At 41.9% G+C, this 19199-nt stretch overlaps 1 protein-coding gene across 1 annotated transcript in view; it reads left to right on the top strand.

The window, feature by feature from the left end:
• The window catches only part of TUSC3 (tumor suppressor candidate 3), a 230268-nt gene that overhangs the window by 28103 nt on the left and 182966 nt on the right, over positions 1-19199 (top strand). The window contains exon 5 of the mRNA XM_014518476.2: positions 15183-15272. Coding sequence (XP_014373962.1) covers positions 15183-15272 — 90 coding nt within the window. The remainder of the gene's footprint in view (positions 1-15182; positions 15273-19199) is intronic.

The raw sequence follows: 19199 nt of genomic DNA, 5'->3' as shown, positions 1-19199 counted from the left end.
AACTCAGGGCACTGGCAGCAAGCCCTACGACACCTACAGTCGTCACACTCATCCTTACCACATCCATGGCTGAGATGGCCCTTCATCTCTGGAGGTCTCACTTATAATGTTACCAAATCTGCCCATTACTCCCATTACTTTGGAGTGTGCTCATTTATTAGGGATAGTTTCTAGGGTCTTGGTGATTCTGTCAATGTGCTGCTTGTGTTACTATACGGAGCTGTATTTCTCCCTTCTGCAAGCCCTCACCCCCAGTGGAGCTATCTTGCAGGACTCAATCTCAATGGGCTGGGTTCCTCCAGTCACCAAATCAGTCATACACACAAACACACACAAATTAACGTGACACGCCTGACCTGGCCGGGCTGATCAGCATGGACAGGCTGACACCCTCATATGCCAAGAATCAGTTCATAAGAGCAACAATAAAATGCAGTCAGACACAAGCACACAGGTAAACAGAATCCCTCTGAATCCGGCTGGGTGTCCAGCTGACACCCTCATGGGCCAGCATTCAGTTCATAAGGGCACGTCTGAGTCAAACTGGGTCAATCAGCCTGTACAAGCTGATCCCCTTATGTGTTTCAAACTCAGCACGTCCCAATCTTTGGCCTCTTGATGAGCAGACCCCACAATAATTTGGGCTTCACAGGGATCTTTAGCATAGGTAAAAGAAGCGTTGCTGCAGAGCACGGGAGGAAAGAGAAGCAGAGAAGGAAAAATATACCCAATTACTACCAGTTTGACTATAAAAGTTATTTATTGCTAAGCATATGAAATATATAATAGTACTAGTAGTAATAGACATGCAAAAGAAAAACAAACACCAACAATGACAATACTACCCTGGTTTCACTAAGTATTTGGGGAAACTTAGCTCAAGCTTAACTGATACAGTTCAGGTTCAGAAGTTTATGCCTAGAAAGAAGACAGAGAACGCTGGGATCTCACCTAGTCCACGGTACTCAGGCTGCAAAGCTGACAGGCACAGTCTGTAGCACAGTCCTTGAAGGGAGAGATGATCTGTTCTTCCAGCGTCCCAAGAACGACAGGGGATGGTGTCAGCACAGGGGTTTTCTTCTTCTCCTTCTTTCCTCCTGCTTCTACTTCTTTTCCTTCCTTTTCCTCTTCTTCTTCTCTCCCTCTAGCAGCACACACACTTACAGATTTTTATACCCTCAGTTCAGCTGCTCCGTAGCACCCTCAGTAGTGTAAATCATTGTCTTTTCTATTGACAAGGGGTTATCTGGTTTGGACCATCTCAGGAAACTGATTGATAATCAGGAAACACTTAAGATTAGGGAGTAACCCAAATACTTGGGAGCCAGCTTGAAATTCCTATGGGTGGCAGATATACTGATGGGATATCTCATGGTTTCTTCAGGAACAATAGATAGCTTGCAGCATCAGGATTTTGGATTTTTACTTGTTGTGCACAAGCCTCAGCTTAGCATGACTTTTCCAGATCTTACTATAGTCTTTTAACAGACTTAAGACAATTATTGGGGTGCTCATAACCTTTTGTGGAGAGGACTCCCACCAGTCGTCTCGGGAAAGATATGACAACACCTGGGATTAGGGCTCCAGCAGGCTGGATGCTGTGATGAACCCTTAACCATTGTTCAAATGTTGCCCATACCCCCTCTGACTCGGTCTCTTGCCTCAGCATTCCCTAACCCGGCAACCGAGTTTTAGTCAATCAAGTTTAAATAGGCCTCCCATAGTGGGACCGGGGAATGTACGGTCCGAGATGCCTATTAAACTTAGAGCTGTGTGTGTGTGTCTGGGGGGGGAAAAGTCCTTAGCAAATCCAGATTAGAACTGGTCTGATAAATGCTGAGCTGGGTGTGTGTGAACATGGGTTGATTAACATTGGAAGCACAGATTCCCCATCATGCAGCGCTCTCCTGCTTCTCTGGTCCCAGAATTCACTGCAGTCTCTGCTTCAGGCTTTCTGTTTTTCATCTCTCATGTAAATGAGACCTAGGGCAGTTGATTCACTCGTCACCCTTATCTGGTGAGGGTCTTAGGTGCGTCTCTCACTGCATCTTAATCAGTTTCGTTTAGGTAGAGGAGGGGAGGGAGGGGGGGGTGAGTCCTTTGTGAGTCAGACAGACTGCATCCTGTACCAGGGTTCCCCAAGAATACAGAGCTGAGACGTAACAATAAGTGATGTCTTCTTACCTGTAGCATCCCGCTTCTTGAGGGTGCCAACCTCCTGTCTGCAAATTCTTTACAGGACATCCTTTGACCATGGACCCAGGGCTTTGCAATGAAAGTCACCTCAATCTTGAGGTAACCTGGAACTTAAGGATAATGCCAATGGCGACAGAAAAGGAACTTAAGGATAACAACAATGGAACAGAAAATAATCAGCATTCACTTATGAGGCCCTGTGTCTCATCTCCCAGGCCCCACAGATAGCCCGGCTGGGGCTTTTCACTCTCCCTGCTCAAGGGTTGCCTGCTGGGCCAGCAGCTCCCCGCTGTGCCCTTGGTTGTTGTCTTGTGAGATACTTTTCTGGGTCGCTGCCCCTTCCCACCTCATCCTTGTCTGACCTGAGGCTGGGTTGTCCAGTCCACTCCCGGTGCTGCCCTCATCGCCGGCCTTGGCCGTTCCACATGGCTCTCCCTCCTGAGTTGGCCTCAGGCTGCCATAGCCCTGCACTGTCGTCTCTCTTGCTGCCTGGTGCAACCCCCAGCTTCTTTCCCTCTTTGCAGGTCCCCGGTAGGTTTTGTGTTGCTGCAGCATTTGGCCTGGTCCTCTTGGCCCCTGCACCGCATGCCTCCCTTTTACCGTGTTCTGTGGTGGGGCTTCTGCCGCCTCCTGCGGCTCCATGGTGTGCTGCTCAGGTTTCTTCACTGCACCCGCGGCCTTGCCAGACCTACCTCCTGGAGCATCTCCTAGGCATGCCACTGCTCCCCAGTGCCATGCTCTGCAGCACTCCCCGGGCTTCTCCTGGGGGCATGCCCTGGCATCTCCCCACTGGCATTCTCTTTCTCTCCTGCATGCCCTGCAACTGTGTTTCCAGCTGCCATTTGAATGGCCTGTGCCTCTATCTGGCCACTCCCCCTTTTGCCACTGATTTCCAGGCTCAGGCAGCTCCGAAACTGCTCTGTCTCAGTTTGCTGTCTCGGTGTCTTGCCGCAGCTTCTGCCTATCACTTCCCCTGCGGTGAGTAATGGAGTGAGTCGGGGGTGAGGGGCTCTCTCTTCCCCTCTCACATATCCCTCCCTCGTGACACCACAGTGCAATCTTCTCTTATTACCTGGTGCTGGTGGTGATGTCTCCCCCTGGTGACATCACCTCCCCTGAATGGCAGTGAGATAGAAAGTCAGCAACTACATTGCTTTTCCCTGGTTTGTACTCCATTGAGATCTGAAATGGCTGTAACACCACGGCCCAGCATGTGATTTGTGTATTGTCCGTTTTGGCTGACTGGAGCCATTTCAAAGGGGCATGGTCCGTTATAACCATGAGCTCTCGGCCAAGCAAATAATAACAGAAATACAGAAGTTGATACATAGCTGCGAAGTTCCATCAGCCTTCGGGAACATCACTATTGGGCTGCACCAGGGGCTCCAGGGTTCCCTAATAATCCGTTGCTCCAGAATTTTCTTTATCTCTTCCTTTACCATTGGATACTGATGGTAGGGTATCTGTCGCCATCTTTGTCTTACTATAGGCCCTTTGAGCATCACAATCATATGTATTGTGCCTTGGGCTTTACCGGCTATCTCACTGAACACATTGGCAAAGTCCTGAACTAGCCTGGCCAGCTGCCTCCGCTGCTCGGCAGTAAGATCTTGGCCTATGGGAACTTCCCCCCTCACTTCCCAGCTCCCTTTCAGGTCCACCAATGCCCCCCCCCTCCCCCTGCCAACTCTTCCTGCTCCAGCAGTGGCATAGCCAGGAGTCCCTCTGACTCTTGCCACAGCTTTAACAAATTAGCATGTTATATCTGTTTTTCTCACCTATGTCTAGGGTGCAGTACCTCGTACTTGACCAGGCCAATCAGGCAGACAATCTGGAAAGGCCCCTGCCAGCATGTCAGGAACTTACTTGTGGAGCTGGGCAGCAGGACCAACACCCTCTGTCCCACCTGCAACTTGCATTCCCCTACATTCTTATCATACTGCTGTTTTTGCCTCTTATGTGCCTCTCTCAAGTTATCTCTGGCCACCTGGTTAGCTTTCTGCAATCTATCTCTCAGTGTTTGCACATACTGGGATGGAGTAGCCCCCTCACCCTCTGCTCCTTCCTATCCTTCTCGCACAGCATCCAACAAGCTTCACGGGGATGGCATTTTTGGTTTCATGTCACTTTCCTAATTGAGTTAGTATCACTTTTATAATGGTGTTTTGGGATTTTCAGTTGTGTAGTAGAGCAGGATTTGGACTAACATCTATCCTTTCTTAATCATTTGAAAAGTACTATAATTGTATGATAACAGTAGGAGGAAGTACATGTGCTTTATTCTCTTAATAATATATAGTTCTTACAGATCCTGCCCCAATGAGAATAGATATTGAGTAGAGTCTATTTCCCAAAACTCTTAATTAGATTTTACTTTGATTTGAAAAATCATAACTGTATATACTATTTCATATTCAGCACTTATTTCATATATCTTTTTGCTTTAAATGAAAAGGAAGAAAAATCTCCACATATAAACATATATTTTACTTAACTATTTTTGTCAGAAAAAGAGGCAGGAGTTAATTTAGAAGTGATAACTAGTACATGGCATAAAATAAAATATGACTAGTGTCCATAAAAATGTTCTTTTTTGAGTGATTATCTACATATTTCTCCACTGTTAATATCTGGGTATCTTGCACACTTGAATTAGACACCTCTGTTAGCAGAACTATAACATACGCACTCTATGTCCTTATGCCAATTATACAAATGGTGCGGTTGCACTGGCACCCTCCCTGTTCTATCTTCTCATGCATAGTGGGACCTGAAGCAAAAATACACTTCGCTGAGAGAAATTAGTCTAAGTAATGACTTTCTCTCCTAGTTAACTACTTAACATAAAGCATATTGAAACTATTCCCCCCACTGCTGTTCTTAATGAATAGAACTATTTTTTTCTAAAATCTTTTTTTTTTTTTAACAGGTCCTCTTGAGTTAGTTACTTGTGATCATGCAGAAGGCTCCAGGCTTCAACCACTGTTATTATGCAGAGCTGTTGTGCCTACTGATTTGTAGAAGGTCAAGCGGCATGTTTTGTTTGAGTAATGGACATATGGGTTAGAGACAGAAGTTTAAGTTTAAGTGATCAGAAGCTGGTTTAAGCCTGTAACAGAACAGAAGTCCAGCTGACATAAACCAGTTTCAAATGGCCAAAACTGGTTTAAGATAAATCTGATTGAATGTAGTATCAGACTTAATTCCTTGACTGACATCAAACCGGTTTATGGAACTTCTGTCCTAGACCCCTTCCTGGTTTAAGTTAAATCCAAGTCCCCAAGTCCAAGTCCCTACCATCCCAGCATGTTTTTCAGCCCTGTGCTGGGCTGGGCTGTGATGTCTGTTCCAGAGAGCAGGGTTGGCCTGGCGCCTCTCCTCCCTAGCCGGAGCACTATCACTGCTCCAGCTGGCTGAGAAAGGGGTGGGGGACTGCAGCTGGGATCTGTCTGGCAGAGGCACAGCAGTATCTGCCAGGCTTCCCTCTTTTCCCACCTCCAGTCTTCGCGGCTCATTGCTTAAGCAGGGATTCCCTGCTTAAGCAATTCCCCACCCCCTTTCCTTTCCCACTTGCAGGGGCTCCAAATGGGATCCCCTTTTGCCTCAGGCTAGGGGCATCTAGCCATGACCCCCTTCTGCCCCCCCTGCTAACTAATGAGAGATGTTGCCAATTTCACTGTAACAGAGGTAGACAGAACAGTGTCTACTTTGGGCATCCTGGTACTTATCAGCAGGTCACCTGGGAATGTCTGTCAGCCAGCCAGGGCTGCAGCTCTCACCCTTCTTCCTTGGCTTCTTTAGGTTTCTGGCTCTCCTGCTTTCTCTCGCTGCCTTTGCCACCCTCCCCACGCTTCCACTGCCACGTACCAGATATCCAGACCTTTGTTGAGCACTTTACTTAATCCCCATGATTGCTGTGATTATTGCTGGTAGCAGTGTGCGTGCATCTGGGATCTCTGTTTAGCTTTTTCATTTCTTAAACAGGATAAGGCTAGCATCAAGGCAGCTCTGTTTTCCAGCTGCATTCCAGCTGCTGATAGAGAGTGTGTGTGAATGGGGAGCATCATGGTTGAGCAAGAAGCCAGTGGCTTGCAAATGCCTGCAACCTGCAGGTAGGAAGAGCTTGAACTAACAAGGGAGACACTTTTGTTTTTGTTTGTAGGGCTTGATGGGCTGATAAGCTTTATGTTCTGATAAGCTCCTTCCTGGCTTGCTTCAAAGCCATCTGAGTGCAGGCATCTCCCACCCTGAAATGCTTATATCAAATGAATCCTACCCTGAAAACCTTATATCAAATGAAGTTTCACTGTGCAGCAAAGGGTCTGGCAACAGTCCCTGCCCCTTGAGCAGTGAGGGAGGGAAGAGTGGGGAGAGATCTGGCAAGGGTTGCTTCCCCCTCCCCCATCTAGGCACACCCTGGCTAGGGACTGTACAGGCCAGGATGGGGGTTTAAACCCAGCCCTAATCATAGCAGCCTGCCATGGCCTGGCCATGCCCCTGCCTCCCCCCCTGCCTCTCAGCTCAGGAGTGTAGAAGGGAAGGGAGGGCTTGTTCTAGTGCCCCTGGGTTCTGGCCTGAGCCAATGCAGGTATGTGCTTGCATTTCCTGAATCAAAAATGAATGTCTATCCACTTGTAAATCAGTTAATTTATGCAGGTTAGACTAGCCAGCACAGATTGAATCAATTCAGGCTTGGGCTTTTTGAATATCTGTACTTAATCGTGACGGACAAGGGTTCAGACCTCAAATTCTTTCTGTCTTGTACAAGGAAATCAATTAAAACAAGCATTGTGCCCATACTTTGGCTCTGGCAAGTGTAATAAAAATTCTAGTGTTGGACAGACCGGTTGTATTCATATTCCCTTAAAAATTTGCCTTACAAATACCACATGTCTTCTGGCACTGGATTATGAAAATAGTACAACGAGTTATAGACAACAGAACATTTAAAGATAACACTTTTGACTGGTACCAAGGTGATTGTTGTCAAGACCAACATTTTGGCCGTATAGATATTGTTCAATCCTGTCAACACTTAACCAGCCTCAGGCAAACTGTACATGTCCTCAGTGTCCGTTTTAACACCAATTAAATGTCTACCTGTTATTCCACCACACCAGTGTTTCTCAAACAAGGTGCTGCAACACCTTGAGATCAACTTGATTTCACTCGGGACCTAAATTTCCAGAATCACCTGTTTCAACTACAAAAAAACAAAAAGCTACACCTCAATAACTGATGCATTTATTCCATATAGTCACACAAGAAAGCAATCTCTTTTAATGAGCTGAAACTCAAAAAGGAATTTAATAAGTGGAAACTTGTACTAGGGAAGAGTATATAAGAGTATCATACAGGCATGTGGGGGGAGAAAATTAGGAAGGCCAAGGCACAATTTGAGTTAGAGCTGGTAAGGGACATGAAAGATAATAAAAAGGCATTCTACAAGTATGTCAAAAGTAAGAGAGAGACCAGAGAAACCATGGGTCCCTTACGGAATGCAGAAGGTGGTCTAGTTGTAGATGATGAGGAGAAGGCTAAAATATTTAATGCCTTTTTACTTCAGTCTTCAGAAATAGTAGTATCTACCAGGTGATAAGTGCAGTTGGCAGTGAAGATAGGAAAGGAGACAAACAGCCTAGAGTAATAGAACAGGCTAGGAGTTACTTAGAGAAGCTGAACGCTTTCAGGGTAGCAGGTCTTGAAATACCCTAGGGTAGTAAAGGAATTGTTCACAGTAATTTGGGAGCCATTAGTTATTTTCTTTGAGAACTCATGGAGGTGCAGAGCAGCAAAATCATTAGGGGCCTAGAAAGCAAGGTTTATTAAGAGAGGCTGAAACAGTCAGGGTTATTTAGTCTGAAGAAGAGAAAACTAAGGGGAGATTTAATACCAGTCCCCAGGTTCCCGAAATTCCCAACGAGCAATTTTATAGAGAGGATGGAGATGAGCTTTTCTCTGTCGTCCTCTGGGAAACAACTAGGAGGAACTTTCTGACAACGAGGATGCTCAAGCTTTGAAACAAGCTACCTAGAGAAGGTTGGAATCTCTACCTCAAGATATCTTGAAGAGCTGGTTAGACCAGCACTTGACTAGGGTGTATTAGTCAGGGATCCTCTTGTCTTAAGCCGGGGGCTGGATTAGATAACTACTTCTCTGTGATTCTAAGAGGAGAAAATGTTAGAAAAAGCACCAGTTCCATATCTTATCCTCCCCTCTGGATAGGGCAGCTCCCCAGAATCAATGTCTCCCATTTCTGAGCACTTGAATACATTCAAAGAACTTATCAGGAAGTTTGCCTCAATCAGTAGTAAAAGAAAAAAAATGTTGAATTGATGTGGGAATTTTTCACAAACTCTTATGCATTTTCTGAATATCACCTCTTTGAGGATCTGGTTGATACTAACTTCCCTAATTGCTAATAAAAATAAAAATCTTACTGGGACTATTCCTAAGGATTTGAATATCATCTTTACACATTCTCTCCCTTTCTCTTGTTATGGCTACTGTGAATGAGTGTTCAAAACATCAGAATAGAAAAAGAAACTGGATACAGTTAAATGAAAATAATATTAATCAGTTTACAGAAGTAAATTTCAAATAGCAAGGTATACTTTCCACATATTCATTATTATTTTTAATTTAACATCAAAACTAGCAGATAATTTGCCTGATGAATGCATAGAAGGGGAAGGACATCACAGATCCACGCTGCTGCCTGGCTCTGGACTCATACTGCTGCATCCCAAACAAGGCCCCACAGATCCAGCCTGGGAAGAGCTTCTGTGATCTGGATCTGGGCTGGGGTCTGGGGTGAGTTTGATACCCCTATTCTAGAGCCTTTCCCCACTTTTGGATCCCCCTTCCTACTGTCTCTCAACAACCTTTACAATAGCAGGACATTAGCTGCTCTGGTCCTCCTGCCTTACCTGTGGGATGTTAGAGTGTTATGGCGTGTGTTGTGTTGGAGTTGACTGTATAGTTTGGCTAAGCAGTTAAACAGTGGATTTGTATAGAATGTCTTGGACAGAAATGATCCTGCCTCAGGCAGGGAATTGGTCTAGATGACCAAGGTCCCTACTTCTCTATGACTCTGATCCATAACTTTAAGCTTTGGTAACCGATCCACTTTACACGATATTCTACGAGGGCAGCATCTCTTTGTGACAACATGTAAAATGTATGCCCACTTAAATCAGGTTGTCTACTGATTCTCTTTCCCAAGCCTCACTTACGAAGAGAAAAGGAACAGGTAATTTCCTTAATTACAGAACCCTATTCTTTTATACTGAAAACAAAACAATTAAGAGCCTTTCTGAGGGGTTTTGGGTTGTAGTTGTGTTGGTCTAAGGGCATAGGCAGGCAAGGTGATTTGGGTAGATGTGATTTTTTTGGTATCATAGGTTGGTCTAATAAAAGATACTTTCTGAAACATTTTTTTTTCAGTGCATAGTGAAAGAAAAATGGTAGAACTTCAGTGACTTTTGAGATGGGTGACATTTTGAATAAGGAATTGTTACTTTCTAGTCAGCTAACCTTTGCTGAAGAATAACCTCATTTGAGTGGACTGTTTGCTACTTCAGCAGCCTTTTGAACAAAGTTCCCATTACAAATATACATAATGCCCTCACATGGTCTCACATACATTTTCAAATTATCATGCTTGTAGGCTAGGCTTCTTGGCTTAACGTGGATTTCGGCATAACAATAATCTACTTGATATTTTGGTAGATTTGAAAGTCTTACTACTCCTGAGTCCTACCAAAACCAACTGCTTGAAGCTACAATGAAATGTGCATGTGCAAAATAACTCCAAGGATGACACAGTTACTTTACAGTAACTGTTCTTAGAATTGTAAAATACCTCTCATTTCATTGGTCCCCACATCTTTGGGGTGGTCATCATCAATTTACTACTTTAAAGAAATGGAAGCAATTAGGACAACCAGTCCTCTTTTATGCCCTTAGCTGATAGCACCGAGACACATGGTGCATGATGTACCATGATGGTGTAGCTAGCAAAAGTTTCTGATTCAAGTGCCCTGGGTAGTTTTACTTACTCTTATAATGCTGTGTACGTGAGCACATCTTGAAAAATAAGTTACTATATGTAACTATCTTCTTTGGCACACAGTTGTATACCTTCTCCCTTCCTGATACCACTTGAGTGGATAACTATTGTATATAACTTGAATAAAGCCATTGCAGCCATATAGCTTTTGTAAGTTTCTGGAACCACAGAGGCAAATTTAAGTTGGATAGAACCAAAAACAAATCCTAGAAAATAATGCAAGAAATGATGCATGAGTCGCATCTTAATTTAAGTTATTTTTGGTTTAAAATAGATACAAACATGTTTAACACTTTATATTAGCAAAGATTAATTTATAGTTCTTGTTATGTTGTTCATAAATATACAATATTTTGAGTTTATTCTTAACTTGTTGAGGGACTCGACGAAGATGATTTTCAACATATATTGTTGAGCCCCAGCTCAAGTCTGGGATTGTGCCCGGTATGCAAAGGCCAATAAAGATACCAGGGGAGAAAGTACAAAGAAAGTTTATTGCTAGCAATAAAAGGTGTGAGCGGAATAATTTCACGTAACAAGCACACCAGATTACTATTTCTAAGCATCTTTTATACAGGAGTTTTTGAGCCTTCATAAGCATCCTTGTTTGCTGATTGGTTATAAAGGAGTGACGCAAGGAGTTCTTTACTGAGCATGTCTCTATACCTGTGTTTTAGCCATGTATCTCATTTACATACATGTATGTTTCATTAGCATACTTTTTCCCCACCTAGGGGCGTGATTTTTAGTATTTTAATGAGCCCTATAACCCAGTACTCTGTTTCTTATTTTGTTTTCAAGCCCCCTTTATCTAAGACTGTCTCCTCCTTATTGCAGATGGGCATTCGTCACATAACATTCTCTTCTGCTTCGTCTTTGAATAGTGGTTTCTCGGTCACTCCTTACAATATGACCTCATGAAGATTCATTTCAGGATCCATGCTAAATGGCCTTTCAAGCCTCTGGCAACTACTTAAGCAAACCTATAGATCAGCAGTGCTCAAACTTTTGGCTCTGCGGGCCAAATGACTGGAGTGGGCTTCCTCCTAGCCCTGTGTGCTTGGTTTGGGCACTGGGGCCTGGTATTGGGCCCTGGCATCTTATGCCAGCCCTGCACAGCAGTATCAGGTGCCTGATTTAGCATGCAGGGCCTGAGTCTGGAAATTTGGTAGCAGGGGAGTGCTGCCACCAGTCTTCTGCCACCAAATTTCCAGTCCTGTGGGGAGCCCTATGGGCCAAATGACATGGCCTTAGGGACCGGATCTGGATTTCAAGATGGGGGGGATTAAGAAGCCTTTTTGTAGATAGTAACTGTTCATTAAACTTTACCTAGGCCTCTTGACAAAGTGACATATTCAAACAAAAGTATGTAGTAGAGCCCCAGAAATATGGGACATGGCCAGGAATAGTCAATAAGCTCTCCCCATATACCCTAGTGGCCTGCTCCTATCATTCATATTTCTGTCAAAAACTAAGCCAAATCAACCTACATGCTTTTTAGGGCCTTTGTGATCTGCAAGTTGGCTCTTAAGTTTCCCTGTTTTTAGAGGTGTTATAGAGCAGAAAATGACAGAGGTTATGGCAAGAAACTCTTTCTTTTAAGAAACTGTCATGGGGGGAATAAGCCTAAGAAAGGGGCTGTAACTGTCAGACAGTGAATGCTTCAAAGATGCACATGCTGTGAATCCAGTAAGTTTCCTAAAGCACCGTGTCAGATCTTGGGGTGCTTTGAGGCAGAAGCATTCCCAGCTGCAGGCTTCGTGGAAGTGCTAAGAAAAGCCATTGCAGCTTCACTACTCTTACTTTATCCAGACTGCCTTGATACCATTTTGCACCAGAAAATGTACAAATGGGAGTCACTGTTCTGCATACCAATTGTCCAGAAGTGGAACTGAATGAAAATAGAGATTCATAAGACACATCACAAGTTATTATCTTGTTCAGTGAGAGGCAGAAGTCTGGAAAACTAATACAGGAAGACTCTAAGGATCGTAATGAAGTAAATTTAACAAGCCCTTTAGTGCTTTTGAAAATCCAGTTTTTCTCATGCATTTGATCATATGGAAATAGAAGAGGTCAATGTAGTTTGTAGCTACGTGTTCAGATGCAGTAGGCACAAAGTATAAATATATGTATAATCTATACAAATGCATTCGGAATACTGCATTTTGATACTTGTGGATATCTTTAAGTATTTCAACAATATAAATGATAATGATGAAGAGAATTCAGAGTAGCATTAGTGTGGCCTTGATGGATATAAATAAAGAAGGAATCCAATTTGAATATCAAGAAAAAATTCCTAGAAGTTTTATAGTAATATTCAATAAGTGGTTAATGGAAATGATGAAAGCATAGTATTTTAGAACGTTAAAAAACTAGATAAGAATGGAAGGAAATTCCACCTTCCTCCCCTCCAAAATGGAGCTGTAGTGCAGGGATTGGGAGTCTGGCCTGTGAAGCCTTTGGATTCAGCCCTCAGAGCTGTGGCTTTGGTGGCATTTTACAGAGGTGGGGTTCCCCTGCATGTACCAGTCAACTGCTTGGGGCTCCAGCTGCCCCTGCCCTGCACTCTGGTCAGCTACCTGGGACTCTGGTAGAGGAGAAGCTCTGACTGTGGTATGCTGCAATCAGGCAGCATGTGTGCAGGTGAAGGAAGACGTTTGCTATGCCACACTGCAATTGAGCAATGAGAAGAAGAGGTGGCAGCAGCTAGGTCCTGATGTCTGCCTGGATCTGACCAAGCTGAGTCATTCCAGCCCTCCTGCTGGAAAATATTGCCAACTTCTGCCCTAGTGGAGACTGTGGAACACTACAGAGGTGTGACATAGCAGGGAGACAAACAGAAGCAAAGTTTGCTAGCAGAGGAGCAGGCCATGGGAGTATATGGTCCAGGACATTAATAATTTTACTCAGTCTTATTAATTACATCACTGATAATTAAACCAACTAACTAAGTTTGGTTTGCAATTTTTTTGGGGTGAGCCATCATTCTGTTTCACATAATAAATGTTAGTTCATTTATAAATAGTCTTGCCTACACTAAACAAAAAATACTGTATGTGTTTTGTTTTTTTTCTGTTGGAAATTGCCATAACATGAAGAGGTATAATTCTGTGTTGGTACAGCAGAATGGAGAAATCGTTTGTGCTCTGTGGTCAAGGTTTCAGTTAAGAAATTGATCAGCAAAATTTAATCTGTAAAAAATGTTTTCTATGTACAGATTTTATTATTTTATTCTGCCCCTTCCCTCCCCAACCCCCTTACCTCCTGTGCATGCAGATTTCTCCCTAGAGAGTATATTGTAAATATCAGGATTTAAAAAAAATCCTGAGAGGTGACTGTTTCAGAAGCCAGGATTTGTAAATCTTGTGCATCAGTTTCTTCTCTTTCCTAAGTTTACTTTTTAGCTTCCTAACTTTTGGCCTCTTGAGACCTTTTTCTCACCTCCCCTTTGTATTTTCATCTTCAATTGCAACTTCCTTGTTATCTTCATGTCTTAGAAACATCTGCTGTCTCCTGTGTGACTCATCAGTGGAATCACAATAGAAATTCCTCTGCAGCCTGCATTAGCAAGACATGAAAATAACTATTTGGTCCTTTTATCCTGCAATGGAAGCATCCTGTCCTCTTAACTGCACTGCACTAGCAATTCATGAAGCCTCTATTGGCATGGCATACCTTTTTATATCAAGAAAAATCAACCTTGATTTTTAATCTAAATGTGTAAATAACATTTTATTTTAAAGTAAACAATCAGAGGCACCTAATACAATTAATCTTTTTTTTTTGTTTTGCTAACCATTTTTAATATGTACCAAGCTATCTAATTTTCTTGGACCAGTGATATATTTTAAAGCCTTCATTTTGTGTTTAACTATAAGCGCTGTCAGTAGTACCCTTGACGTTGATAGAAATGTTCATAGTCAATAACAAGCATATTACAAGCTCTTTGCAGAATCAGGGTCAATTTGTTGTTTCTCTTTGATGCTTTAATTCTGGTAGAAATTTACCAAGGTGTCCTCATTCAGCCAAATGGTACATATTTCATTCTTTCAAGGACTACCTTATAAGACATGTTTAGACATTCCAGATTTTTCACATCTGTTGCTCTTTACTTGGTAATCAGGAATGAGTCCTTGTTTCCTTTTTAAATACTTGGTAGTGACTACTGCCATGCTTATGATTTTTTTTTTTATTATTCTGTAGGTGCTATACCATCATTTCTGAGAAGGGGTGTTTTCACAGTTTCCTCAATCCCCAGTGTAGCTCTACAAATTCCATGTTTCTGTAGACTCCGCCAAGGATTTTGTCACAAGTTAAGGAAAAGTCATATACTCTGCATTAGACTTTATAAAATAGGATAACACTCTTACAGGAAGAAGATTCTTTTTTGTAGAAGCAGCTCCTTTATATTCCAATTGCACAAACCTGGAAGTGAACCTGCATGTTAAGCTGACTAGACTTTTGTTTCCAACGTGCTTGTATTAGATTAGGAACTGCAGCAGCTTTGCATTGTGCAAGAGTAGATTTTTAAGCAATTTATAATGAACTCTTTAACTGAAATGTATCCTCTTTAATATATACATAAATACAGATATAGATATATCTATATAGGTCATAGAAAAATATAGCATACATGAAGACAGGAGGGTTCAGTGTGGAATTTTTAAAAGATCTATGTTTAAATTTATTTCAATTCAATGATGGTTTTGCTATTTACTTCATTGCAAGAAGAGCTAAGTCATTCTTGAGCACATTCAAAAATCCTGTTCTGCACTCTTAGTAGATGCAAATATTTGCTTTGTACATGTTAACAGACATTCACCTTAAATCAAGATGCCCAGCATCTGGTGTCAGTACCCAGAGGAAAACTGAGATCAGTGAATTTAATATTTTATTCCTTGTTTTTCAGTGTGTTGTGTTTGCTATGACTTCTGGTCAAATGTGGAATCATATCCGTGGACCTCCATATGCTCATAAGAATCCTCAGAATGGACAAGTGGTAAGTGTAGTATTTGCATTATTATCTATATTAATTTTATTGCAGAAGTCTGCACATCTATAATGTATAGTTATATATCATATTGTGAGATAATGGACAAGCAGCACTGCTTAGAATTTAAGAATCCAACATTCAAAGGTCCCCAGCATCCAGCAGAGCTCCTTTTTGGGCATCTGAATAGCCATATTTTGAGAGGTGACAAAAAACCCTAAAGTCCCTGTTAGGCACCTAAATGAAATGACTAGATGTTTAAAAGTGTCCCACACCAGCCAGCTCTCCTTCAACACATGAATGTTGTGGGGGTTTTATGCAATTTTGCTCACTAATAGGTTAACATCTGTATATACTAACGATCCAGCATTTATCTTGTCCTTAAACTCTCTAAGATTTGACAGAGGTTTCCCACTGGAGATAGAGGAGGTATGTTCTTGATATAACACTCTATTATCCCCTTAAGTGTTCAATAAGACTCTGCTGAATTCTATACCCATTTTACTTTCTATTTTGCTTTATAATATGGCCTTTCCTCTTCTGTCAGATTCCTCAGGGACTCCCAGAAGTTGATTGCTTCCAGAGTTGCTGCTATATGTCCCTGATATTTGTATCAGGAATTGCTGGTATGAGAGGGAGGTGAGTTTCAGAAATACCCCCTAGCAGGTTCACAGGTGATGGGTTGCAGAGGACCTAGGTCATTCTTCATCCTTTGATTTTTAATTGCTTTAAGAAAACTGTTGGAGTAGGATCCTGTATAAGTTTTGACAAACCTTCTCTCAGACTTAATGAAACTTTCAACCATTTTCAAGTTTACCCCTCACTAGTTAATGAAGAATAATTTGTTTAGGCCTAAGAAAATAAATCCTCTCTTAGCTTCCTTTGATGCTTCATATCTTAATTGGAGTAGCAGTAAAGTGATGGTTGGAATTTGATTACTGATCTGCTTGGTGCCAGGAATACAGCAGCAGATTGATGACATAAAATGACATGATTCAGTCTGGCAGCTTTGTTATGCAGAACTGGATTTGATGTAGTAATAAATAATGTCTGTAAAACATTGTGTTTAGAAAAGTTTAGAATTTTTCATTACTGCCTTGAAGTGTTTAATTTATGATGGCTTCCTTCAGCGTGACAAAGGTAAACGATTTCTAGGAAAAGCCACTGGTCCTAACAGTTAAATTAGTTTTTCATATCTAGGTTCATATACATAGTCTCTCTCAAAGATGCTTCTGATGCCTGCATAAAAACAGGGGATGTATCTGTATATCATTAGTGTTGTATGTACCTCTAATGTTGTAAGTATGTTTTTGAAAAAGCACAAAAAGTTTGGGTAGATTTAAGGTTAGATTTAAGTCCCATAAAAGTTTGTATTAATGCTTTATTTTCATGGAAGGATGCAAGTTAATGAGTAATGCAGGTTTCACAAGTCTTAGACCAGCTTTCTATCTTTGTCAGTCGTATATATTTATGAGGTGAAAATGCTTGCTACTAGCTGTGTTACCGTTTCATCATCAGTGATTTGTGGGATGTTGTCTTCTACTCTACATTGTTTTTTATAACCTTAAACCTGATGCCTTTTACCAAAAATTTTGGACAGATTAGAGGATTTTGCTTAACTGAAGATATGTGAGAAAGCATCTTCCCGATTTTATTAGAATTAACAGCAAGACATGGCAGGCAAGAAAGAGGGTGCTCGTGGGGCAGGATTGGCATGTTCAAGGAACCCTAGGGGTATCACGGCCATCCCTGGGGATCCCATGCCGTGACACCCCTCAAAGCACGGGGCCTGGAGTGGTCACCCTGATTTGCCCCTCCACCCCCAGAAACGGCCCTGCTGTGGCATGTACACAAGGGTGGGGGCCCAATCCTTACCTGCCTTTTCGGTAGCTGCGGGGGGTAAGCTGCTGGCAGGCCAAATGGTCCCTGAGCTATGTGGAGCCTGCCTACATGGGCTGTCGCCGGGTCCCACAGCCCCTGAGCTGTGCGGGGCCTGCCAAACCCTGAACACATTGGCTTCCTGTGCACTGTTGCACTTTGTTAGGTAGCAAACTAAAACATGTCGAAGGTGTTTTATTTTGCTACATACTAAAGTCATTTAAAGTGGAATATGGCACCAAATGTGCAAACAGCAATGCCATTAAAGCAGTGCAAAGGGGCATTTAAGCTGCTTTAAAGGCCAATTTTGTGACAAAGGCCCCACCATGTCCCACTTTCATTTTTAAAGCCTTCCAAAGGATCTAGGGCAGGGGTGGGCAATTATTTTGGGTGGAGGGCCACTTACTGAGTTTTGGCAAGCCACCGAGGGCCACATGACAGGCAGCTGGGGGCAGATTAATATTAATTTTCTAAATTTTTAGGGGCACCACAGGCCGGATAGAACGGCCTGGAGGGCTGCATCTGGCCCACGGGCCGCATTTTTGCCCAGCCCTGATCTAGAGTCATGTTGCTTTTATTTCTGGCTTTAGCCAATGAAAAACATAGCAGAGTACATGATGATTCTTGCCTCAGGTGTCTGGACTCTTATTCACATTAACCTTGTACAACTAAGCAGGAGGGAAATATTTTTGTTACAGTCCCTTTTCTAGTGTTGTTCTGACATTGCTTTTTCATACAGATCCAATTAAAATAAATCTAAAGAGTTCTAAGAGCAGGCCCAGTGATGATTTTCCCAGTAAAAGAAAGCATAATAATAATAATAATAATAATAATCCATATCACCTTTTTGCATTCCACCTGTGCAGATAAATATTTGAAGCACAGGAAGGACAGTTCAGCATGCTAAAAACCTAGCTTTTTAGTTAAGGTCCAGATAGAATGTGGATATTTAATCATGTGCTTGAAATGAACAGTTATAAAGGTGGGTTTCTCTTTGCCCAAACATGAAGTTTATGAAGTTTATACAAGATGTGAACTTGCATGGTTAGGATCCAATCTAGCAAATCTTAGTCAGGTTGAGTTTTCTTTCTGTTGATGATTGTTATCTTTAAGCATCAATGAATAAGAACTCTATTTTGATTTCAAGTCCCAAGGTTTTGCTGGTAGGTTGGTCTTCTGTTCCCCCTCAAATTACAGTTTTTTGTAAAAATAATCAATTTATTACTGAACATGTATTGGAAGAAAACCATAATGACTTTAAAAAAAACTGTGTATGTAAGGAGAAAAAACAACAGCAAATAATCTCCTGTTTTTAATGGTTTACACAACAGTTCAGTAGACTGACAGCTAGGCAGCCATTTCATATGAAAAAGCACAGAAGAACATTTTAAAATTAACTTACCTAAAAAGTATGTTGCCTTTTCCTTCATCATCCAAAATGGTCATTAGAGTGCATTAAAATAGTACAGACCACGTGCAATGAATGATGAAATGCCATTCTTGTAGTTGCAGTGAATGAACATTTTATCCTATGGACTATTCTCTTTACTATGGAAAAAAAATTAGTGACAGAAACTTGCTTGGATAAAGAAAGATCATAGTTCAGAGTGATCTCTGTTATTTAAACAGTCAGCTCTCAGAAGATATAGGCAATAAAAGTTCAAGATTGGACTATCATTTCTCTATGCTGAATACAGTATATTGCAGTAATGCAGTTTTGGCTGGATAAAAATGAAACACAGTCTGTGACAGCTAAGGCTGGATTTCAGACAACTAATCAGACAGGAAGTAGCCTGCCATGATGATAAAATCAAATGCAAAGGCCACATTTTAATTACTGTCTATAACAACAGAAATCCAATTTAAATTGCCCAATAACTGCTTGAAGCACTAACCAGTAGGTAAAAAAGAGAGAAAGAAAAGCAAAGTTGAGAAAAGATAGGCCTCTAGACACCATATTCAATTTCATTTGGAGGCAGACCTACTGTTACACAAAAAAGAAGAAACATAACTGAACTGTAAAGTTGTCTGAAGGCATAAGATCCACCAGACAGATGT

The sequence above is a fragment of the Alligator sinensis genome, unplaced genomic scaffold, assembly GCF_000455745.1.
Source record: "Alligator sinensis unplaced genomic scaffold, ASM45574v1 scaffold516_1, whole genome shotgun sequence".
Taxonomy (NCBI): domain Eukaryota; kingdom Metazoa; phylum Chordata; order Crocodylia; family Alligatoridae; genus Alligator; species Alligator sinensis.
The sequence above is the reverse complement of the archived record's forward strand: the minus strand, read 5'-3'. Positions and strand labels throughout refer to the sequence as shown.